General features: G+C 43.1%; 1 protein-coding gene across 2 annotated transcripts in view; it reads right to left on the reverse strand.

Moving 5' to 3' along the window:
- kirrel1b (kirre like nephrin family adhesion molecule 1b) overlaps positions 1 to 24,972 on the reverse strand; it is a 264,916-nt gene that overhangs the window by 75,454 nt on the left and 164,490 nt on the right. For both annotated transcript variants that reach the window (XM_061920962.1, XM_061920963.1), the window contains exons 3-4: positions 12,031 to 12,180; positions 8,571 to 8,728 (exon numbers count right to left, since the gene is read on the reverse strand). In XM_061920962.1, coding sequence (XP_061776946.1) covers positions 8,571 to 8,728; positions 12,031 to 12,180 — 308 coding nt within the window. The remainder of the gene's footprint in view (positions 1 to 8,570; positions 8,729 to 12,030; positions 12,181 to 24,972) is intronic.

Raw genomic sequence — 24,972 nt, forward strand, 5'->3', positions numbered from 1 at the left:
TAAAATACTACACGGTCTAGCTCCAGCCTATCTTGCCGATTGTATTGTACCGTATGTCCCGGCAAGAAATCTGCGTTCAAAAGACTCCGGCTTATTAGTGATTCCTAGAGCCCAAAAAAAGTCTGCGGGCTATAGAGCGTTTTCCGTTCGGGCTCCAGTACTCTGGAATGCCCTCCCGGTAACAGTTCGAGATGCTACCTCAGTAGAAGCATTTAAGTCTCACCTTAAAACTCATCTGTATACTCTAGCCTTTAAATAGACCTCCTTTTTAGACCAGTTGATCTGCCGCTTCTTTTCTTTCTCCTATGTCCCCCCCTCCCTTGTGGACGGGGTCCGGTCCGATGACCATGGATGAAGTACTGGCTGTCCAGAGTCGAGACCCAGGATGGACCGCTCGTCGGGACCCAGGATGGACCGCTCGCCTGTATCGGTTGGGGACGTCTCTACGCTGCTGATCCGCTTGAGATGGTTTCCTGTGGACGGGACTCTCGCTGCTGTCTTGGATCCGCTTGAACTGAACTCTCGCGGCTGTGTTGGAGCCACTATGGATTGAACTTTCACAGTATCATGTTAGACCCGCTCGACATCCATTGCTTTCGGTCCCCTAGAGAGGGGGGGGTTGCCCACATCTGAGGTCCTCTCCAAGGTTTCTCATAGTCAGCATTGTCACTGGCGTCCCACTGGATGTGAATTCTCTCTGCCCACTGGGTGTGAGTTTTCCTTGCCCTTTTGTGGGTTCTTGTAGTCGTAATGATTTGTGCAGTCCTTTGAGACATTTGTGATTTGGGGCTATATAAATAAACATTGATTGATTGATCATTGATTGATGATCCATGTCCCGGATCATGTTTTGTTATGTTCTGTTAGTTTCGGACTCCATTAGTTCCTGTTTTTTGTGCACCCTCGTTTGTTTTAGTTACAATGGTTACTTATTATTTTCACCTGCCTCTGATTAGTGTTCGCCCGCTCACCTGATAGTAGTTTTTAATTGACTTGCTGATGGTGTGATGGATGACGAACCTGAAATCGGCCTTGTCGATGCCCATACCAAATGCCACCGTGGCAACCACCCCCCTCAAGGGACTGATCCAAGACGTCCCCAAAGAGGGCCGCAGATGACAGGGATGGGTGGGAGGGAGCTTGATTCGGCCATCATTGCCAGCATCCCTTCAAGCCCCTCCGCCATAGAAATCAATCAATCAATCAATCAATCAATGTTTATTTATATAGCCCCAAATCACAAATGTCTCAAAGGACTGCACAAATCATTACGACTACAACATCCTCGGAAGAACCCACAAAAGGGCAAGGAAAACTCACACCCAGTGGGCAGGGAGAATTCACATCCAGTGGGACGCCAGTGACAATGCTGACTATGAGAAACCTTGGAGAGGACCTCAGATGTGGGCAACCCCACCCCCCTCTAGGGGACCGAAAGCAATGGATGTCGAGCGGGTCTAACATGATACTGTGAAAGTTCAATCCATAGTGGCTCCAAGACAGCAGCGAGAGTCCCGTCCACAGGAAACCATCACAAGCGGATCAGCAGCGTAGAGATGTCCCCAACCGATACAGGCGAGCGGTCCATCCTGGGTCCCGACGAGCGGTTCATCTCTGCGGGGTTCGTATTTGGCTGGAGTATTCTGTGACTAAGTGGTCGATGACAGGCTTGGTACATGAAAACATTGTTTTAATGTTAAAAAACAAAAGCAAGGAAAACACGAACCAGAAACCAGGAAACAGCAAACAGGGACATCATAGCTTATCCCTACCAGGTGGTGGTTGCCACGGTGGAATTTGTTTTTTGGCATCAACAAGGGTGATGTCAGGTTCGTCATCCATCACATCTTCAGGAAGTCAATTGAAAACTACAATCAGGTGAGCGGGCGAACACTAATCAGAGGCAGGTGGAAATAATGAGTAACCATGGTAACTAAAGTGTGGATATGTTTCTTTTACTTTTTATTCATAGCTGTATGTAGAAGTGTCTGCTTGTATCTGCTGCTTTAATGTCTTTAATGTCCTCTGTGTTCTTTGATGTTTGATGTTTCCCTCTTACACACATGGAAGAGGGATGTGTACTATGGCCATGAGTTCCATCAATCAATCAATGTTTACTTATATAGCCCTAAATCACTAGTGTCTCAAAGGGCTGCACAAACCACCACGACATCCTCGGTAGGCCCACATAAGGGCAAGGAAAACTCACACCCAGTGGGACGTCGGTGACAATGATGACTATGAGAACCTTAGAGAGGAGGAAAGCAATGGATGTCGAGCGGGTCTAACATGATACTGTGAAAGTTCAATCCACAATGGATCCAACACAGTCGCGAGAGTCCAGTCCAAAGCGGATCCAACACAGCAGCGAGAGTCCCGTTCACAGCGGAGCCAGCAGGAAACCATCCCAAGCGGAGGCGGATCAGCAGCGCAGAGATGTCCCCAGCCTGTTGTTTTGTTTGTTTTTTTCCCTTGGCCTCAGTCTGCACCCCCACTCCACGGCCTAGGCTAAGACCGATTTTTTAATTTTATTTTAATCTTTTATTTTTTTCTTCACCCCCCCCCCCCCCCCTCCTTGTTTCCTGTATGTCATCTTTTTTGTAAGGGGCGCTGGAAGCCAGCAGACCCGTCAGCGATCCTGTTCTGTCTCCCTGTAATGTTTGTCTGATCTTGAATGGGATTGTGCTGAAAATTGTAATTCTCCTGAAGGAACTCTCCTGACGGAATAAATAAAGTACTATCTATCTATCTATCTATCTATCTATCTAAAACAAACAAGGGTGCACAAAAAAAACAGGAACTAATGGAGTCCAAAACTAACAAAAAAAAAACATGATCCGGGACAGGTCAACATGTTTTCCAAATGTGACAAACCCAAAGCTAGGAACAAATATTGGCATGTTTGCAAGCTTGAAAGTGATGTCAAAGAATCGTCTTGTGATGTTGGTCGGGGATAGCCGGCCTGCTTAGTCATAGGGTTTGGTTTGCAGCGCCTTTGTGGTCATGAGTCGTTGAGCTTTAATTACTGCAGGACGGTTGTTAACAAAGCACCTTTTCTGTATTTGAAAGCCACATGAGGCAGTTTTGAATCACAACACGGGAGAACTAAGAGCCTTTCTGTTCCTGTTGCCCCGTCTTCCAAGGTGTTATTTTACTTGTCCTGTGTAATGTACAAACCCCGTTTCCATATGAGTTGGGAAATTGTGTTGGATGTAAATATAAATGGAATACGTCCATCCATCCATCCATCTTCTTTCGCTTATCCGTGGTCGGGTCGCGGGGGCAACAGCCTAAGCAGGGAAGCCCAGACTTCCCTATCTCCAGCCACTTCGTCTAGCTCTTCCCGGGGGATCCCGAGGCGTTCCCAGGCCAGCCGGGAGACATAGTCTTCCCAACGTGTCCTGGTTCTTCCCCGTGGCCTCCTACCGGTTGGACGTGCCCTAAACACCTCCCTAGGGACGCGTTTGGGTGGCATCCTGACCAGATGCCCGAACCACCTCATCTGGCTCCTCTCGATGTGGAGGGGCAGCGGCTTTACTTTGAGTTCCTCCCGGATGGCAGAGCTTCTCACCCTATCTCTAAGGGAGAGCCCCACCACACGGCGGAGGAAAATCATTTGGGCCGCTTGTACCCGTGATCTTATCCTTTCGGTCATGACCCAAAGCTCATGACCATAGGTGAGGATGGGAACGTAGATCGACCGGTAAATTGAGAGTTTTGCCTTCCGGCTCAGCTCCTTCTTCACCACAACGGATCGATACAACGTCCGCATTACTGAAGACGCCGCACCGATCCGCCGGTCGATCTCACGATCCACTCTTCCCTCACTCGTGAACAAGACTCCTAGGTACTTGAACTCCTCCACTTGGGGCAGGGTCTCCTCCCCAACCCGGAGATGGCACTCCACCCTTTTCCGGGCGAGAACCATGGACTCGGACTTGGAGGTGCTGATTCTCATTCCGGTCGCTTCACATTCGGCTGCGAACCGATCCAGTATTCCTTGTGGAATACTGGATCGATAAATGGAATACAATGATTTGCAAATCCTTTTCAACCCATATTCAGTTGAATGCACTACAAAGACAAGATATTTGAAGTTCAAACTCGAACATGTTGAAAAGAGGAACTGAAAATTGTAATGTATCATGTTGTATGCTTGCATGTTCGAAATAAACTCATACTCATAAACTTAATTTTTTTTAGCAAAACATTAATTAATTTAGAATTTCATGGCTGCAACATGTGCCAAAGTAGTTGGGAAAGGGCATGTTCACCATTGTGTTACATCACCTTTTCTTTTAACAACACTCGGTAAACATTTGGGAACTGAGGAAACTAATTGTTGAAGCTTTGAAAGTGAAATTCTTTCCCATTCATGTTTTATGTAGAGCTTCAGTCGTTCAACAGTCTCCGCTGTTGTATTTTACGCTTCATAATACGCCACACATTTTCGATGGGAGACAGGTCCGGACTGCAGGCGGGCCAGGAAAGTACCCTCACTCTTTTTTTAAATGAAGACACGCTGTTGTAACACTTGTCTTGCTGAAATAAGCAGGGGCGTCCATGATAACGTTGCTTGGATGACAACATATATTGCTCCAAAACCTGTATGTACCTTTTAAGCATTAATGGTGCCTTCACAGATGTGTAAGTTACCCATGCCTTGGGCACTAATACACCCCCATACCATCATACATGCTGGCTTTTGAACTTTGCGCCTATAACAATCCGAATGGTTATTTTCCTCTTTGTTCTGGAGGACACCACGTCCTCTGTTTCCAAATATAATTTGAAATGTGGACTCGTCAGGCAACCGAACACCTTTCCACTTTGCATCAGTCCATCTTAGATGAGCTGGGTTTTGCTTTGCATAGTCGAGTTTTAACTTCCACTTACAGACGTAGCGACCAACTGTAGTTACTGACAGTGGTTTTATGAAGTGTTCCTGAGACCATGTGGTGATATCCTTTACACACTGATGTCGGTTTTTGATGCAGTACCGCCTGCGGGATCAAAAGTCCGTAACATCATCGCTTACGTGCAGTGATTTTTCCAGATTCTTTGAACTTTTTGATGATGTTACGGACCATAGATGGTAAAATCCCTAAATTCCTTGCAATTGCACTTAAACTGTTCGCCAATTTGCTTACAAATTTGTGACCCTCGCCCCGTCCTTGTTTGTGAATTACTAAGCATTTCATGGAAGCTGCTTTTGTACCCAATCATGGCACCCAACTGTTCCCAATTAGCCTGCACACCTGTGGGATGTTCCATATAAGTGTTTTGATGATAAATATCAGTATTTATTGCCACCTTTCCCAACTTCTTTGTCACGTGTTGCTGGCATCAAATTCTAAAGTTAATGATTAATTGCACAAAAAAAAAATGTTTATCAGTTTGAACATCAAATATGTTGTCTTTGTAGCATATTCAACTGAATATGGGTTGAAAAGGATTTGCAAATCATTGTATTCCGTTTATATTTACATCTAACACAATTTCCCAACTCATATGGAAACGGGGTTGGTAAAAGCTTCTGCTACTGGACTGGTCTGATCTGGTCTGGTCTGGTAGATACTCAAACTCCTTTCACGCCAAAAGCAAAGAGCATGAGAATGAGCTGGCAAAGAAATGGAGGAACGCTGGTTTATAGCTTCCCCCGAGAGCTAAAGATTGTTCTTCTTTTGTACTGAAATTTGTGCTCTAACCCTCTTTAATCCAACACAAGGCATGTGCGATTAAGACGATCTCTCAGAAAATCTATCCTGCTTGCTACTACCTCTACCAGGAAGTTTTTTATCGACTTTGGGTTTATTATTTCATCTGTTTGTGCGCATGATTCCTGTACAAAGGCTGTGGCCTTTTCAAAGTGTGAGAAAAGGTCAGTCAATTTTGCACATACCTAAAAAAACAACTACATTTCATATTCATAGTGATTCCTAGAGCCCAAAAAAAGTCTGCGGGCCATAGAGCGTTTTCCGTTCGGGCTCCAGTACTCTGGAATGCCCTCCCGGTAACAGTTCGAGATGCTACCTCAGTAGAAGCATTTAAGTCTCATCTTAAAACTCATCTGTATACTCTAGCCTTTAAATAGACCTCCTTTTTAGACCAGTTGATCTGCCGCTTCTTTTCTTTCTCCTATGTCCCCCCCTCCCTTGTGGAGGGGGTCCGGTCCGATGACCATGGATGAAGTACTGACTGTCCAGAGTCGAGACCCAGGATGGACCGCTCGTCGAGACCCAGGATGGACCGCTCGCCTGTATCGGTTGGGGACATCTCTACGCTGCTGATCCGCTTGAGATGGTTTCCTGTGGACGGGACTCTCGCTGCTGTCTTGGAGCCACTATGGATTGAACTTTCACAGTATCATGTTGGACCCGCTCGACATCCATTGCTTTCGGTCCCCTAGAGGGGGGGGGGGGTTGCCCACATCTGAGGTCCTCTCCAAGGTTTCTCATAGTCAGCATTGTCACTGGCGTCCCACTGGATGTGAATTCTCCCTGCCCACTGGGTGTGAGTTTTCCTTGCCCTTTTGTGGGTTCTTCCGAGGATGTTGTAGTCGTAATGATTTGTGCAGTCCTTTGAGACATTTGTGATTTGGGGCTATATAAATAAACATTGATTGATTGATTGATTGATTGATTTAAATGTGCTATATAAATAAAGTGGATTGGATTGGATTAACATCCACCCATTTTCTACCGCTCGTCCCTTTAGGGGTCGCTGGAGAAGGCGGTGTACACCCTGGACAAGTCGCCACCTCATCGCAGGGCCAACACAGATAGACAGACAACATTCACACTCACACAATTTAGTGTTGCCAATCAACCTATCCCCAGGTGCAGGTCTTTGGAAGTGGGAGGAAGCCGGAGTACCCGAAGGGAACCCACGCAGTTACGGGGAGAACATGCAAATTCCACACAGAAAGATCCCGAGCCCGGGATTGAACCCAGGACTACTCAGGACCTTCGTATTGTGAGGCAGATGCACTAACCCCTCTACCACCGTGCTGCCCTAACTTTAAAGGCCTACTGAAACCCACTACTACCGACCACGCAGTCTGATAGTTTATATATCAATGATGAAATATTAACATTGCAACACATGCCAATACGGACTTTTTAGTTTACTAAATTGCAATTTTAAATTTCCCGGGAGTTTTTTCTTGAAAACGTCGCGTAATGATGACGTGTACGCGGCTGTTAGGTAATGTGAGCGCTATGCACACACACACAGCTAAAAGTCGTCTGCTTTAACGGAATAATTACACAGTATTTTGGACATCTGTGTTGCTGAATCTTTTGCAATTTCTTCAATTAATAATGGAGACTATAAAGAAGAATGCTGTTGGTGGAAAGCGGCTGCCTTTAGCACCGAAACACAGCCGGTGTTTCTTTGTTTGTTGTGAAGCTTTAACACGGAGCGGTCAAGCGAACATGTTTCTCTACGTCAACCAGCAAGTTTTTGGATGGGAAAATTGTGATATTAAGTCGGCTCTTATCGGAGACATCAGTGGATTATACCTCCTCCTACTGCAGCTCAAAAAGGCAGCTGTGATCTTGGCTCCTCGGCTTCTCTCAGAGACACTGGCGTTCACCGCAGCCATCCGACTTTCAGGTATGACTTTACAATCTCACTAAAACACTATTAAAACAATAAGCAGATAAGGGATCTTCCAGAATTATCTTAGTAGATGTGTTTAATTACATTCGAAACGGTCCCACTGCCGCCGCCTGGAGCCGTCACCTTTTCTTTTTCTTTTTTTTGTGCTTCACTTTAACTTTCCTCATCCATGAATCTTTCATCCTCGCTCAAATTAATGGGGAAATTGTCGCTTTCTCGGTCCGAATAGCTCTTGCTGCTGGAGGATATGATTATAAACAATGTGAGGATGTGAGGAGCCCTACAACCCGTGACGTCTAGCGCACATCGTCTGTTACTTCCGATAAAGGCAAGGCTTTTTTATTAGCGACCAAAAGTTGCGAGCTTTATCGTCGATGTTTTCTACTAAATCCTTTCAACAAAAATATGGCAATATCGTGAAATGATCAAGTATGACACATAGAATGGACCTGCTATCCCCGTTTAAATAAGAAAATCTCTTTTCAGTAGGCCTTTAACATACATGTTAAAATAATTAAATACATGTTTTTCATCCAAAAGGGAGCATCGCATGTCAAAAATTGAATATTTCTTAATATGTTATTGTGTCCCCCTTGACGGCATAGCTCGGTTGGTAGAGCGGCTGTGCCAGCAACTTGAGGGTTGCAGGTTCGATTCCCGCTTCCGCCACCCTAGTCACTGCCGTCGTGTCCTTGGGCAAGGCAATTTACCCTACCTGCTCCCAGTGCCACCCACACTGGTTTGAATGTAACTGAGATATTGGGGTTTCACTATGTAAAGCGCTTTGAGTCACTAGAGAAAAGCGCTATATAAATATAATTCACTTCACTTCACTTGAAACCAGAAAGAATCTTATATTTTCTTTATAGACGACTTGTGACGTTTCGTGACCGGCTTAGAGTGTGTTGGCTGCGAGCAACATGTGTGCACGGGTGGTTCTGACTCACCGTGGACTGTTGGGCTCCCTCCACAGGCAATCCATTCTTGGTCCACTGGATGTGCGCTGCAGGCTTGGCGCCGCGGGTTACGCAGGTCAGGTTGTGTGGCGTCCCGGCCATGAGCAGGAGCTCCGGGGTTCCCTCCACCACCGGGTCTTCGGGGGGGACTGGAGGACAGCCACGAGAGCGTTACTCAACACAGACACACTTTTATGCATGTGTGCACAAACCCATCAGGCCAGAAAAAGCCTTTGGATTCACTTAAATAAACAACATGTTGTTGTTTATCAGTACACAGCAAGGTCATTAAATGGCACTATGCTGGTAACAAATATTACTAAAACTGTCACTTAAGGCAAGGGTCTCCAACTTTTTTTGCATCACGGACCGGTTTAATGTAGGCATTATTTTCAGGCACCGGCCAGATAAATACAGCAAAAATAATCCATCCATCCATCATCTTCCGCTTATCCGAGGTCGGGTCGTGGGGGCAACAGCCTAAGCAGGGAAACCCAGACTTCCCTCTCCCCAGCCACTTCGTCTAGCTCTTCCCGGGGGATCCCGAGGCGTTCCCAGGCCAGCCGGGAGACATAGTCTTCCCAACGTGTCCTGGGTCTTCCCCGTGGCCTCCTACCGGTTGGACGTGCCCTAAACACCTCCCTAGGGAGGCGTTCGGGTGGCATCCTGACCAGATGCCCGAACCACCTCATCTGGCTCCTCTCGATGTGGAGGAGCAGCAGCTTTACTTTGAGTTCCTCCCGGATGGCAGAGCTTCTCACCCTATCTCTAAGGGAGAGCCCCGCCACACGGCGGAGGAAACTCATTTCGGCCGCTTGTACCCGTGATCTTATCCTTTCGGTCATGACCCAAAGCTCATGACCATAGGTGAGGATGGGAACGTAGATCGACCGGTAAATTGAGAGCTTTGCCTTCCGGCTCAGCTCCTTCTTCACCACAACGGATCGATACAACGTCCGCATTACTGAAGACGCCGCACCGATCCGCCTGTCGATCTCACGATCCACTCTTCCCTCACTCGTGAACAAGACTCCTAGGTACTTGAACTCCTCCACTTGGGGCAGGGTCTCCTCCCCAACCCGGAGATGGCACTCCACCCTTTTCCGGGCGAGAACCATGGACTCAGACTTGGAGGTGCTGATTCTCATTCCGGTCGCTTCACACTCGGCTGCGAACCGATCCAGCGAGAGCTGAAGATCCCGGTCAGATGAAGCCATCAGGACCACATCATCTGCAAAAAGCAGAGACCTAATCCCGCGGTCACCAAACCGGAACCCCTCAACGCCTTGACTGCGCCTAGAAATTCTGTCCAGACAGCAAAAATAAGTGCATGAAAAATACAACTCAATATAACGCTGAATTAATGGGAGCCCTGGGCTTGTTTATTTGGGATGAGATCTCCAGAAGGTTACCATCAACCTGCTGGGGACTGCAGATGGAAATCAGCCTTTGGCTATAATCCGTCACATTTATATTTTCACTAATGTGCATTGTATCATGTCACAAATATAACAAATGGCAACTTCCCATGAGGAGTTTTATTTTACATCAGCCCCAAAGCATGATGTTTCCACCCCTATGCTTCACAGTAGGTGTGGTGTTCTTGGGATGCAACTCAGTATTCTTCTTCCTCCAAACACGACGAGTTGAGTTTATACCAAAATGGATACATGGATGATACAGCAGAGGATTGGGAGAATGTCATGTGGTCAGATGGAACCAAAATATAACTTTTTGATATAAACTCAACTCGTCGTGTTTGGAGGAAGAAGAATACTGAGTTGCATCCCAAGAACACCATACCTACTGTGAAGCATGGGGGTGGAAACATCATGCTTTGGGGCTGTTTTTCTGCTAAGGGGACAGGACGATTGATCCGTGTTAAGGAAAGAATGAATGGGGCCATGTATCAGGAGATTTTGAGCCAAAACTTCCTTCCATCAGTGAGAGCTTTGAATGGCTGACCAAATACTTATTTTCCACCATAATTTAAAAATACATTTTTTTAAATTCTTACAATGTGAATTCCTGGATTTTTGTTTCACATTCTGTCTCTCACAGTTGAAGTGTACCTATGATGAAAATTACAGACCTCTGTCATCATTTTAAGTGGGAGAACTTGCACAATCGGTGGCTGACTAAATACTTTTTTGCCCCACTGTATATCTAATATATGTATATAAATATTTTTTTTTAAATACACACATACATACATATACATACATACATATATATACACATTATATATATATATCTATAAATATATATATATCTATATATATACACAGTATATATATATATACAGTATATATATATATATACAGTATATATACATCCATACAGTATATATATATACATATACAGTATTACACGCAGGTCTCTCATGTCTATATAATTCCTCTAAATAATTGGGTTTTGTGTAGAAGAAAAAACCTCAACAAATAAAATACAAAGTGGCCAAATTCTGAATTTAGAAAATCATATAACCTGTCATTTAATTGAATTCAATTGAACATGTTTATGCATCTGTCATGTCCTGTTGTTTCCACGGTGTTTGATAAGCCAAAGGGAAGCACCTGTCTATGAGAAGTCGTGCCGGTGTTATCATTTTGAAACCATAGCCATCTTTACTTTAGAGCAGAATATGTCGGTGAGCTCTTATCCGAATTCCACAAATTTTGATGCCACAATTTGGTCATAAAGGGGGGGGGTTGTAGCTTGCTGAGGGGGTTTGTTTTCCCAGGATGAAAACGGACTATTCTGGACCAGGCGTGAAGGTAGGAACATATCTATTAATCTAACTACAAATCCGAGGCAAAGAACCATAAACTACGGCAAGGAACAAACACAAAACTGTGGCATGAAACAAACAACATAAACTATGGCTTGGAACAAACAAGAAACTGTGGCAGGAAATAAACAGGGCATGAATCGAGCAACATGACCTGTGGTAACGCATGGAAACAAGCAATGACGCCAGGCCGACTGACAGGCAAAGACAAGCTTAAATAAGGGTCTTGATTAGTGTTCTGGTCCGAACACCAGAGGCAGGTGAAAATCATAAGTCGGCATGGTAACCAACAAAATAAGGGAGTTCAAAAAGTAACAAAACATAACAAAAACATAATCCATAACCCATCTCATGACAAATTTGAGTGACATAAATAAAGTTAAAGTCCCAACGTTCATGACCCGCACACTGGATGTGGTGAAATTTGTCTTCTGCATTTGAACCATCCCCATGTACACCTCTAGGAGGTGAGGGGAGCAGTGAGCAGCATTTGGTAAAATAATGATTGTGACAAACAAACCCGTTCTTGCCTATTTTTAGTTCCCTGTTTTATAAGTGAATTGTTTGGTTCGTTCAAGTTAGTTCATCCATACCTTAAAAAAATGCAGATAGTTGATGTATTTCAAGCAAAAAAAAACAAACTGGTTGTGATTTACTTACTGAGAACATTGAGTTTGGCCCTTCTGGAGCGCAGGGCGGCCTCAGTGGCCTGACACTCGTACAGGGAATCATCCGACAGCTCGGCATGGGAGATCTCCAGGTTGAACTGGCCCGTGTCCAAAGCCCGCAGAACCCGGTACCTGGGCCAAGCTGCAGGGGGTAAGTGAGGGGTGGGAGACACAAGGAAACAATTCACCACACTTTATGATTAATGTACTTGGAGTTGCTTCTTTGGGGAGAGTTGAGTTCAACGAAATGACACCATTGATCAGGCCTGGGCAATTATTTTGACTCGGGGGGTCAAATTTAGAGAAATAATATGCCTGGGGGCCGGTATATCTGATTCTTAAGAACACTAATACAAAACCTCAAAATATCAATCAATCAATCAATGTTTACTTATATAGCCCTAAATCACTAGTGTCTCAAAGGGCTGCACAAACCACCACGACATCCTCGGTAGGCCCACATAAGGGCAAGGAAAACTCACACCCAGTGGGACATCGGTGACAATGATGACTATGAGAACCTTGGAGAGGAGGAAAGCAATGGATGTCGAGCGGATCTAACAGGATACTGTGAAAGTTCAATCCACAATGGATACAACACAGTCGCGAGAGTCCAGTCCAAAGAGGATCCAAGACACAGCAGCGAGAGTCCCGTTCACAGCGGAGCCAGCAGGAAACCATCCCAAGCGTAGGCGGACCAGCAGCGCAGAGATGTCCCCAGCCGATACACAGGCGAGCAGTACATGGCCACCGGATCGGACCGGATCGGACCGGACCCCCTCCACACGGGAGAGTGGGACATAGAAGAAAAAGAAAAGAAACGGCAGATCAACTGGTCTAAAAAGGAGGTCTATTTAAAGGCTAGAGTATACAAATGAGTTTTAAGGTGCCTAAAAATAATGTCTGATTGAATGCTAAAAACTTTATGAAGCACCGCCTTAAAAAACGGAATAAAATGTCAAAATTTTTACTGAATGAGACACCCAGAATGTACATGAAAATGAAGAATGTGGGATTTACAATATTAACTATGGACGATAAAACACTGAATATTGACAACGTATGAACGCCACACCCCCTCTCGATCATATTTTACAATCAAGCGAAACGCAACAAATATGCAACAAACACAGCAAAATATAAACGCGGAAAAAAAAAACTCATTTCAGTCTGGCCTCTATGGAAACACTCTGTGGAAACGCTCCCCACCCACACTGCTTGGTACCTCGTCTGAGCTGCTGTGACTTAGATTACCATAGTAACAAATTAGATTACAATAGTAACTAATTAGAATACCATAGTAAATATTAAGGGTGTGGGGAAAAAATCGATTGGAATACGAATCGCGATTCTCACGTTGTGCGATTCAGAATCCATCCATCCATTTTCTACCGCTTATTCCCTTCCGGAGTCGCGGGGGGCACTGGCGCCTATCTCAGCTACAATCGGGTGGAAGGCAGGGTACACCCTGGACAAGTCGCCACCTCATCGCAGGGCCAACACAGATAGACAGACAACATTCACACTCACATTCACACACTAGGGCCAATTTAGTGTTGCCAATCAAACTATCCCCAGGTGCATGTCTTTGGAAGTGGGAGGAAGCCGGAGTACCCGGAGGGAACCCACGCAGTCACGGGGATAACATGCAAACTCCACACAGAAAGATCCCGAGCCTGGATTTGAACCCAGGACTGCAGGAACTTCGTATTGTGAGGCAGACGCACTAACCCCTCTACCACCGTGAAGCCCGATTCAGAATCGATTCTCTTTTTTTTTTTAAATGGTTTTGTTTTTTTAATCAATCCAACAAAACAAAATACAGCAATACCATAACAATGCAATCCAATTCCAAAACCAAACCTGACCCAGCAACACTCAGAACTGCAATAAACAGAGCAATTAAGGAGACACAGAACAAACCAAAAGTAGTGAAACAAAAATGAATATTATCAACAATAGTATCAATATTAGTTATAATTTCAGCATAGCAGTGATTAAAAATCCCTCATTGACATTATCATTAGACATGTTTTACTACTTACGTATAAAATACTACACGGTCTAGCTCCAGCCTATCTTGCCGATTGTATTGTACCATATGTCCCGGCAAGAAATCTGCGTTCAAAAGACTCCGGCTTATTAGTGATTCCCAGAGCCCAAAAAAAGTCTGCGGGCTATAGAGCGTTTTCCGTTCGGGCTCCAGTACTCTGGAATGCCCTCCCGGTAACAGTTCGAGATGCTACCTCAGTAGAAGCATTTAAGTCTCACCTTAAAACTCATCTGTATACTCTAGCCTTTAAATAGACCTCCTTTTTAGACCAGTTGATCTGCCGCTTCTTTTCTTTTTCCTATGTCCCCCCCTCCCTTGTGGAGGGGGTCCGGTCCGATGACCATGGATGAAGTACTGGCTGTCCAGAGTCGAGACCCAGGATGGACCGCTCGTCGGGACCCAGGATGGACCGCTCGCCTGTATCGGTTGGGGACATTTCTACGCTGCTGATCCGCTTGAGATGGTTTCCTGTGGACGGGACTCTCGCTGCTGTCTTGGAGCCACTATGGATTGAACTTTCACAGTATCATGTTAGACCCGCTCGACATCCATTGCTTTCGGTCCCCTAGAGGGGGGGGGGTTGCCCACATCTGAGGTCCTCTCCAAGGTTTCTCATAGTCAGCATTGTCACTGGCGTCCCACTGGATGTGAACTCTCCCTGCCCACTGGGTGTGAGTTTTCCTTGCCCTTTTGTGGGTTCTTCCGAGGATGTCGTAGTCGTAATGATTTGTGCAGTCCTTTGAGACATTTGTGATTTGGGGCTATATAAATAAACATTGATTGATTGATTGATTGACATGTATTAAAAAAAAAAAGAACAATAGTGTTACAGTGGCTTATGTTTTCACAAGGATAAAATAAGTCGTATTTTTGGTTCGTTTAGTAGTTAAAACAAATTTACATTATTGCAATCAGTTGATAAAACATTGTCCTTTACAATTATGAAAGTTTTTTTTTTCAAATCTACTACTCTGCTAGCACGTCAGCAGACTGGGGTAGATCCTGCTGAAGTCCTATGTATTGAAGGAATCAATCAATAAATCAATGTTTACTTATATAGCCCTAAATCACTAGTGTCTCAAAGGGCTGCACAAACCACCACGATATCCTCGGTAGGCCCACATAAGGGCAAGGAAAACTCACACCCAGTGGGACGTCGGTGACAATGATGACTATGAGAACCTTGGAGAGGAGGAAAGCAATGGATGTCGAGCGGGTCTAACATGATACTGTGAAAGTTCAATCCACAATGGATACAACACAGTCGCGAGAGTCCAGTCCAAAGAGGATCCAAGACACAGCAGCGAGAGTCCCGTTCACAGCGGAGCCAGCAGGAAACCATCCCAAGCGGAGGCGGATCAGCAGCGCAGAGATGTCCCCAGCCGATACACAGGCGAGCAGTACATGGCCACCGGATCGGACCGGACCCCCTCCACAAAGGAGAGTGGGACATAGAAGAAAAAGAAAAGAAACGGCAGATCAACAGAAAAAGAAAAGAAACGGCAGATCAACTGGTCTAAAAAGGGAGTCTATTTAAAGGCTAGAGTATACAAATGAGTTTTAAGGTGAGACTTAAATGCTTCTACTGAGGTGGCATCGCGAACAGAATCGTTTAGAATCGGAAAAATATCGTTTTTCCATCGACAAAAAAATCGATACATAATCGAATCGGGACCCCAAAAATCAATATTGAATCAAATCGCGGGACACCCAAAGATTCGCAGCCCTAGTAACTATTATATCATGCAAAACAGCAGATTCCATCCATTGAAATACTTTGTATAGTTCAAGACTTGACGGTCATTTGAAAACATGTGTCAGGCTTTCCCCTGACAGTTTGTCTATGTTTTAGTTTTTTTCCTCTGCATTTGTCTTTGTTTCCTCTGTTTAGTATCTCCTGTCTTTAGTTCCTGTCAAGTGCTCTTATTTTGGTTCAGCTTCCTGTTTGTCTCCCTGTGTGCTGTTGTCACCTCATCTGCGGCTGATTGGCACCTGACCACCTCCTCCTACTGCAGCTCAAAAAGGCAGCTGTGATCTTGGCTCCTCGGCTTCTCTCAGAGACACTGGTGTTCACCGCAGCCATCCGACTTTCAGGTATGACTTTACAATCTCACTAAAACACTATTAAAACAATAAGCAGATAAGGGATCTTCCAGAATTATCTTAGTAAATGTGTTTAATTACATTCGAAACGGTCCCACTGCCGCCGCCTGGAGCCGTCACCTTTTCTTTTTCTTTTTTTTGTGCTTCACTTTAACTTTCCTCATCCATGAATCTTTCATCCTCGCTCAAATTAATGGGGAAATTGTCGCTTTCTCGGTCCGAATAGCTCTTGCTGCTGGAGGATATGATTATAAACAATGTGAGGATGTGAGGAGCCCTACAACCCGTGACGTCTAGCGCACATCGTCTACTACTTCCGGTAAAGGCAAGGCTTTTTTATTAGCGACCAAAAGTTGCGAACTTTATCGTCGATGTTCTCTACTAAAGCCTTTCAACAAAAATATGGCAATATCGCGAAATGATCAAGTATGACAATCAGCCCGCTCCTATTTGTACCCACTTTGTCTTCCAGTCCGTGCTGGATCATTGTCGTTGCTGTCGTGTCAATGTCATTTTCTACTTGTCATTCCTACTGGTCGTGTGAATGCAGCGTAGCGGTAAGCTATATCTGACGAATGTTTTGTAGCTTACTGTTTTTTGTTCCCTGCTTCCGATTAGTTTGTTCATAGCCCTTAGTTTGTTATATCCGCCCATGTGCGCGCTTTTGGTTTGTACCCTTTTGGTTTTGTTTTTGTCTCAGTATCTTTATTAAATCATGTTTGCTTACCCCAGGCCTGCCTCCTTCTCTGCATCTTGGGGTTCGTCACCTAATACCTGTGACAACATGACTGCACATCATAATGGCCGCTACACTTTCCATCTTAAAGATCTAAAACAGGGGTCTCAAACTCAATTCAGTTGGGGGCCACTGGATGCAGAGTCTGGGTGAGGCTGGGCCGCAAGAAAAGATTTCTTTGAAAAATTTTTTGCATACTCTTCAGCAAGTCTAGTTGTATAATGACGTTTCAAATTGTATACCTTGTGCACCTCAACTTTCTCTGTGCAAATAAGACACGTCGGGGTGCCCCTGTGCTCAACAGAGAAATATTGCATCCCCCACTTTTCCTGGAATTGTCTTTGCTCTTCCCTTAAATGCAGGCTTAGAAAAAAGACGTGTTTGGGGTTGTGGAATATATTAGTATTTAGCCGACGCACGGAGAATAATGTTATTTCCGCAATGTGCGTCGTTCAGCTTTTCCTCCCTGCAGCAACACGGCGGTCGGCGGATAATAGCCGGCAAAGTACCTGGATAGCGAGCGCAAAAAAGTGACGGCTCCTGTAGTGTTATCCGGCGTCATTTAGAAATATATGTAGTGTTCATCGTGTGAGGCAATGCATAATAAACAACAAAACAAACAAAAAACGGTTTGAATTGGTCCAGGTTATCGGGGACTGTTATTACTGACGGACACGTGTAAGGTGTGACTGCAGCCAGGCACGTAAGAAAACCCTCGTCTCCATGGCAACGTCTTTGTCGCTTTCACTCATTTGCCGCTTTTCCACTAATGCAGGAGTGGGCGACCCAGAACGTTGAAAAAGCCAATTTGGACCCAAATAACACAACGCTGGCAAGCGTCATTCATATAAAACTCCCGGGCCGCGCTAACATTAAACTTTCATATTAAGGTGGGGGCCGCATGTCTGAGACCCCGGATCTACAACAATTATTTGGGAATGTCTGGCAGGCCAGATTAAAAGGCCTACAAGGCCACATGTGGCCCCCGGGCGTTAATTTTCCCAGTTCTGGCATTGATAAAGCATACCTGGAAGTGTTACAAGTACGAAGTGAAGTGAATTATATTTATATAGCGCTTTTCTCGGGTGACTCAAAGCGCTTTACATAGTGAAACCCAATATCTAAGTTACATTTAAGTCTCACCTTAAAACTCATTTGTATACTCTAGCCTTTAAATAGACTCCCTTTTTAGAGCAGTTGATCTGCCGTTTCTTTTCTTTTTCTTCTATGTCCCACTCTCCCCTTGTGGAGGGGGTCCGGTCCGATCCGGTGGCCATGTGTATCGGCTGGGGACATCTCTGCGCTGCTGATCCGCCTCCGCTTGGGATGGTTTCCTGCTAGCTCCGCTGTGAACGGGACTCTCGCTGCTGTGTTGGATCCGCTTTGGACTGGACTCTCGCGACTGTGTTGGATCCATTGTGGATTGAACTTTCACAGTATCATGTTGGACCCGCTCGACATCCATTGCTTTCCTCCTCTCCAAGGTTCTCATAGTCATCATTGTCACCGACGTCCCACTGGGTCATTATTGTCACCGACGTCCCACTGGGTGTGAGTTTTCCTTGCCCTTATGTGGGCCTACCGAGGATGTCGTAGTGGTTTGTGCAGCCCTTTGAGACACTAGTGATTTAGGGCTATATAAGTAAACATTGATTGATTGATTGATTGATTGATTTAAACCAGTGTGGGTGGCACTGGGAGCAGGTGGGTAAAGTGTCTTGCCCAAGGACACAACGGCAGCGACTAGGATGGCGGAAGCGGGAATCGAACCTGCAACCCTCGAGTTGCTGACACGGCCACTCTGCCAACCGAGCTATGCCGCCCCGAGTCATCCCACCTACGCACAAAAGCCTACAGTCTATTTTTACACACTGGATGAGTCATCAACATTGAGAAAAATAATTCAGGTACTCCTGCTTACGAGAGACAAAGACGTAATTATGTGTTACGTCTCAATAGGGGGCGCTCACGGGTCCATCTTAGCATGCATGACATCATGGAATCAGGGCAAAGGCAGGCAGGTGGTTGCAGCAGCAAGGACAAGGAGGTGGTGGGAATGGGGAGCGGGTGGAGTCGGACAAAAGTATTAGTGGAGATTACATCATCCACTCCGGCGCCTGCACGGCATAGCAACCGGAGAGGTGACGGCACCCCGTGGAGACGGCCGAATGAACAACAAAATGGTGCTTGCAGGTGGAGAACAGGAGAGGAATGTTGTTTCATTCACAAACACACTAAGCATGCATAACTCGACACTTATTTTATAATGATCATCTCTTAGGACTGACAGAGTTCAATATTTATCACAATGCTTGTGAGTGAGTGAGTGGAGTATATTTATATAGCGCTTTTCTCTAGCGACTCAAAGCGCTTTACATAGTGAAGCCCGTTATCTACAAACCCTGTTTCCATATGAGTGGGGAAATTGTGTTAAATGTAAATATAAACGGAATACATCCATCCATCCATCCATTTTCTACCGCTTGGAATACAATGATTTGCAAATAACTTCCAACCCATATTCAGCTGAATGCACCACAAAGACAACACACTTGATGCTCGAACCCACAAACTCTTCCTTCTTTTTGCAAATAATGATCAACTTAAAAATTCATGGCTGCAACACGTGCCAAAGTAGTTGGGAAAGGGCATGTTCACCACTGTGTTACATCACCATCGCCTATCTCAGCTACAATCGGGCGGAAGGCGGTGTACACCCTGGACAAGTCGCCATAATCACTGAAAATGAGCCGCCACACACCTTTATTGTCTGAATATGTAGAAACGCCGGTTCCATATGAGTTGGCAAATTGTGTTAGATGTAAATATAAACGGAATACAATGATTTGCAAGTCATTTTCAACCCATACTCAGTTGAATGCACTACAAAGACAAGATATTTGATGTTCAAACTCATACATTTTTTTTTTGCAAATAATAATTAACTTAGAATTTCATGGCTGCAACACGTGCCAAAGTAGTTGGGAAAGGGCATGTTCACCACTGTGTTACATCACCTTTTCTTTTAACAACACTCAATAAACGTTTGGGAACTGAGGAAACTAATTGTTGAAGATTTGAAAGTGGAATTCTTTCCCATTCTTGTTTTATGTAGAGCTTCAGTCGTTCAACAGCTGTCGTATTTTACGCTTCATAATGAGCCACACATTTTGGATGGGAGACAGGTCCGGACTGCAGGCGGGTCAGGAAAGTAACCACACTCTTTTTTTACAAAGCCACGCTGTTGTAACACGTGCCGAATGTGGCTTGGCATTGTCTTGCTGAAATAAGCAGGGGCGTCCATGAAAAAGACGGCGCTTAGTTGTCTAACCTATCAAGTCATCCTGAATCTCAGGCTCTGGAGCTTGGTTCCTAACTATCGACCCCAGCATGCCCACAACACTCGTAACTTTGACCTGATATCAGGTAAACATCGTCTAATGCACTGCAAAAACTGAAATCTAAGTAAGATTAAATATCTCAGATAAGGGTGATATTTGCTTATTTTCAGTCTAAGATCATTTTTCTCACTAAGCAGATTATATGTTAGTGATCTACTTGTTTTAAGGGTTTTGGTCGAAAATGATCTCAGTAAGATATTACAGCTTGTTGCTGGGATTTTACGACCTATATTGAGTAAAACATGCATGAAACTATTTTTGTCCCAATGTTCAAAACACACCCAGCAATGGTGCACAGGAAGGCGGGGCAGAAGAGGGGAAAAGGCGGCCAAAATGGTCAAAAGTCCTAATTTTCTCCAAAATACCTCCCTGGGTTCCAGTTCCACTAGTCCTGGGATGCAAAAAATGTCCAAAACGCACCCAGTAAAGTCCCACGGGAAGTGGGGGAGAAAAGTGACAAAATTGGGCAAAAGTCCCCAAAAATGTTGAAAATACCTACCCAGGTTCAAGTCCCACAAGTCCCGCCGCCGGGCCGCTCAAAATGTCCTTAACACACCCAGCCGAGTCCCACGGGGGAAGGAGGATAAAAGTCGGAAAAGTCGGCAAAAGTCCCAAAAATGCTCAAAATACCTACACTGCAAAAAGGTCAGTGTTCAAAAACAAGGAAAAAAATACAAAAGTTAGGTGCATTTTACTTAAACTAAGCAAAAATATCTGCCAATAGAACGAGAAAATTTGGCTTGTCAAGACTTTCCAAAACAGGTAACCTCAATGAACACAAAAATACCTTAAAATAAGTATTTTCTCACTAATCACGAGTGCACTTTTCTTGGTGGAAAAAAACTAAAATTAGACCTTTTTTCTCAATATGTTGAAATATATTCTTAAATTAAGTAAATGCAAGTGCCATTATCTTGACACATTTCTTGCATTTTCCTATCGATAAAATGACATTGCGCCAAATGCGTGCTCTTTTAGTTAATTAATGCGCAAGGAATGTGTGTATATATATATATATATATATATATATATATATATATATATATATATAAATACACACATCCCGGCCCCCGACCAAATATTTTATTTTTTTTTAATTTTTTTTTAATAGTTTGAAATGGCACATGTTAAATGTTTAGATATTAACTGTCAGTTTACTGTACTGTGGCAACTGTACTACTATATGAGTATGTATTTTCTATTGTTAATTCAAAATAAAACATCAAAGTCCATTTGGCTGTCATCTGTTTTAATTATCAGACTCAATTTTGTCAAAATCATGATTTTTTTATTTTTATTTCATGCTTGAAATGAGAAATTCTTACTTTAAAAAAGTAGTTTTATACTTGTAAGTGTTGATGACACAGCTTTGCAACAGTTGATATTCTAGTTTCAAGCAAGTTTTACACAATATAGGTAATCAAATCTAAGCTACAGGCTGTCATATCTTACTGAGATCATTTAGGACCAAAACCCTTAAAACAAGTAAAACACCAACATAAAATCTGCTTAGTGAGAAGAATGATCTTATCAGACAGAAAATAAACAAATATCACCCTTATTTGAGATATTTAATCTTACTTGGATTTCCCTTTTTGCAGTGTACCCAGGTTCGAGTCCCACATGGAGTGCCACATGTCTTAAGACGTGTGGCACTCGAACCAGGGTGTGATTTTTGAACGTTTTACCAAATTTTCTCACTTTTCTTCCCGCCTTCCCGTGGGACTTTGCTGGGCGCCTTTTGGATATTTTGGGCATCCCGGCCTGCAACGGGACTTGTGGGACTCAAACCGGGGTTTACAAAAAGTCAGTGTTCAAAAACGAGGAAAAAAAGTGAAAAAATTAGGGGTATTTTATTATAACTAAGCAAAATTATATGCCGATAGAACAAAAAATTCGGCTTGTCAAGACTTTCCAAAACAAGTAAAATTAGTTAACCTCAATGAACTCAGAAATACCTTAAAATAAGAATATTCTCACTAATAACAAGTGCATTTTTCTTGGTAGAAAAAAAAGAGACTTTTTTGCTGAAAATGTTGAAAAATATTCTTATATTAAGTAACTGCTAGTGCCATTATTTTGAAATAATGAAACACACTCGGCATCATGATTTTTTTTTCATGCTTGAAGTAAGAAATTATTACTTTAAAAAAGTAGTTTTATACTTGAGTGTTGATGACACAGCTTTGCAACAGTTGATATTCTAGTTTCAAGCAAGTTTTACTCAATATAGGTCATCAAATCTAAGCTACAGGCTGTCATATCTTACTGAGATCATTTAGGACCAAAACCCTTAAAACAAGTAAAACACCAACATAAAATCTGCTTAGTGAGAAGAATGATCTTATCAGAAAGAAAATAAACAAATATCACCCTTATTTGAGATATTTAATCCTGCTTAGATTTCACTTTTTGCAGTGTACCCAGGTTCGAGTCCCACATGGAGTGCCACATGTCTTAAGACGTGTGGCACTCGAACCCGGGTGTGATTTTTGAACGTTTTACCAAATTTTCTCACTTTTCTTCCCGCCTTCCCGTGGGACTTTGCTGGGCGCCTTTTGGACATTTTGGGCATCCCGGCCAGCAACGGGACTTGTGGGACTCAAACCTGGGTTTACAAAAAGTCAGTGTTCAAAAACGAGGAAAAAAAGTTAAAAAATTAGGGGGATTTTATTATAACTAAGCAAAATTATATGCCGATAAAACAAAAAATTCGGCTTGTCAAGACTTTCCAAAACAAGTAAAATTAGCTAACCTCAATGAACCCAGAAATACCTTAAAATAAGTATATTCTCACTAATAACAAGTGCATTTTTCTTGGTAGAAAAAAAAGAGACTTTTTTGCTGAAAATGTTGAAAAATATTCTTACATTAAGTAAATGCTAGTGCCATTATTTTGACATAATGAAACACACTCGGCATCATGATTTTTTTTTCATGCTTGAAGTAAGAAATTATTACTTTAAAAAAGTAGTTTTATACTTGAGTGTTGATGACACAGCTTTACAACAGTTGATATTCTAGTTTCAAGCAAGTTTTACTCAATATAGGTCATCAAATCTAAGCTACAGGCTGTAATATCTTACTGAGATCATTTAGGACCAAAACCCTTAAAACAAGTAAAACACCAACATAAAATCTGCTTAGTGAGAAGAATGATCTTATCAGAAAGAAAATAAGCAAATATCACCCTTATTTGAGATATTTAATCTTGCTTAGATTTCACTTTTTGCAGTGTACCCAGGTTCGAGTCCCACATGGAGTGCCACATGTCTTAAGACGTGTGGCACTCGAACCAGGGTGTGATTTTTGAACGTTTTACCAAATTTTCTCACTTTTCTTCCCGCCTTCCCGTGGGACTTTGCTGGGCGCGTTTTGGACATTTTGGGCATCCCGGCCAGCAACGGGACTTGTGGGACTCAAACCTGGGTTTACAAAAAGTCTGTGTTCAAAAACGAGGAAAAAAAGTGAAAAAATTAGGGGTATTTTATTATAACTAAGCAAAATTATATGCCGATAGAACAAAAAATTCGGCTTGTCAAGACTTTCCAAAACAAGTAAAATTAGCTAACCTCAATGAACCCAGAAATACCTTAAAATAAGAATATTCTCACTAATAACAAGTGCATTTTTCTTGGTAGAAAAAAAAAGAGACTTTTTTGCTGAAAATGTTGAAAAATATTCTTATATTAAGTAAATGCTAGTGCCATTATTTTGACATAATGAAACACACTCGGCATCATGATTTTTTTTTCATGCTTGAAGTAAGAAATTATTACTTTAAAAAAGTAGTTTTATACTTGAGTGTTGATGACACAGCTTTACAACAGTTGATATTCTAGTTTCAAGCAAGTTTTACTCAATATAGGTCATCAAATCTAAGCTACAGGCTGTAATATCTTACTGAGATCATTTAGGACCAAAACCCTTAAAACAAGTAAAACACCAACATAAAATCTGCTTAGTGAGAAGAATGATCTTATCAGAAAGAAAATAAGCAAATATCACCCTTATTTGAGATATTTAATCTTGCTTAGATTTCACTTTTTGCAGTGTACCCAGGTTCGAGTCCCACATGGAGTGCCACATGTCTTAAGACGTGTGGCACTCGAACCCGGGTGTGATTTTTGAACGTTTTACCAAATTTTCTCACTTTTCTTCCCGCCTTCCCGTGGGACTTTGCTGGGCGCCTTTTGGACATTTTGGGCATCCCGGCCTGCAACGGGACTTGTGGGACTCAAACCTGGGTTTATAAAAAGTCAGTGTTCAAAAACGAGGAAAAAAAGTAAAAAAATGAAGGGTATTTTATTATAACTAAGCAAAATTATATGCCGATAGAACAAAAAATTCGGCTTGTCAAGACTTTCCAAAACAAGTAAAATTAGCTAACCTCAATGAACCCAGAAATACCTTAAAATAAGAATATTCTCACTAATAACAAGTGCATTTTTCTTGGTAGAAAAAAAAAGACTTTTTTGCTGAAAATGTTGAAAAATATTCTTATATTAAGTAAATGCTAGTGCCATTATTTTGACATAATGAAACACACTCGGCATCATGATTTTTTTTTCATGCTTGAAGTAAGAAATTATTACTTTAAAAAAGTAGTTTTATACTTGAGTGTTGATGACACAGCTTTAC

The sequence above is a fragment of the Nerophis ophidion genome, linkage group LG14 (assembly GCF_033978795.1).
Source record: "Nerophis ophidion isolate RoL-2023_Sa linkage group LG14, RoL_Noph_v1.0, whole genome shotgun sequence".
In the NCBI taxonomy this organism is placed as follows: domain Eukaryota; kingdom Metazoa; phylum Chordata; class Actinopteri; order Syngnathiformes; family Syngnathidae; genus Nerophis; species Nerophis ophidion.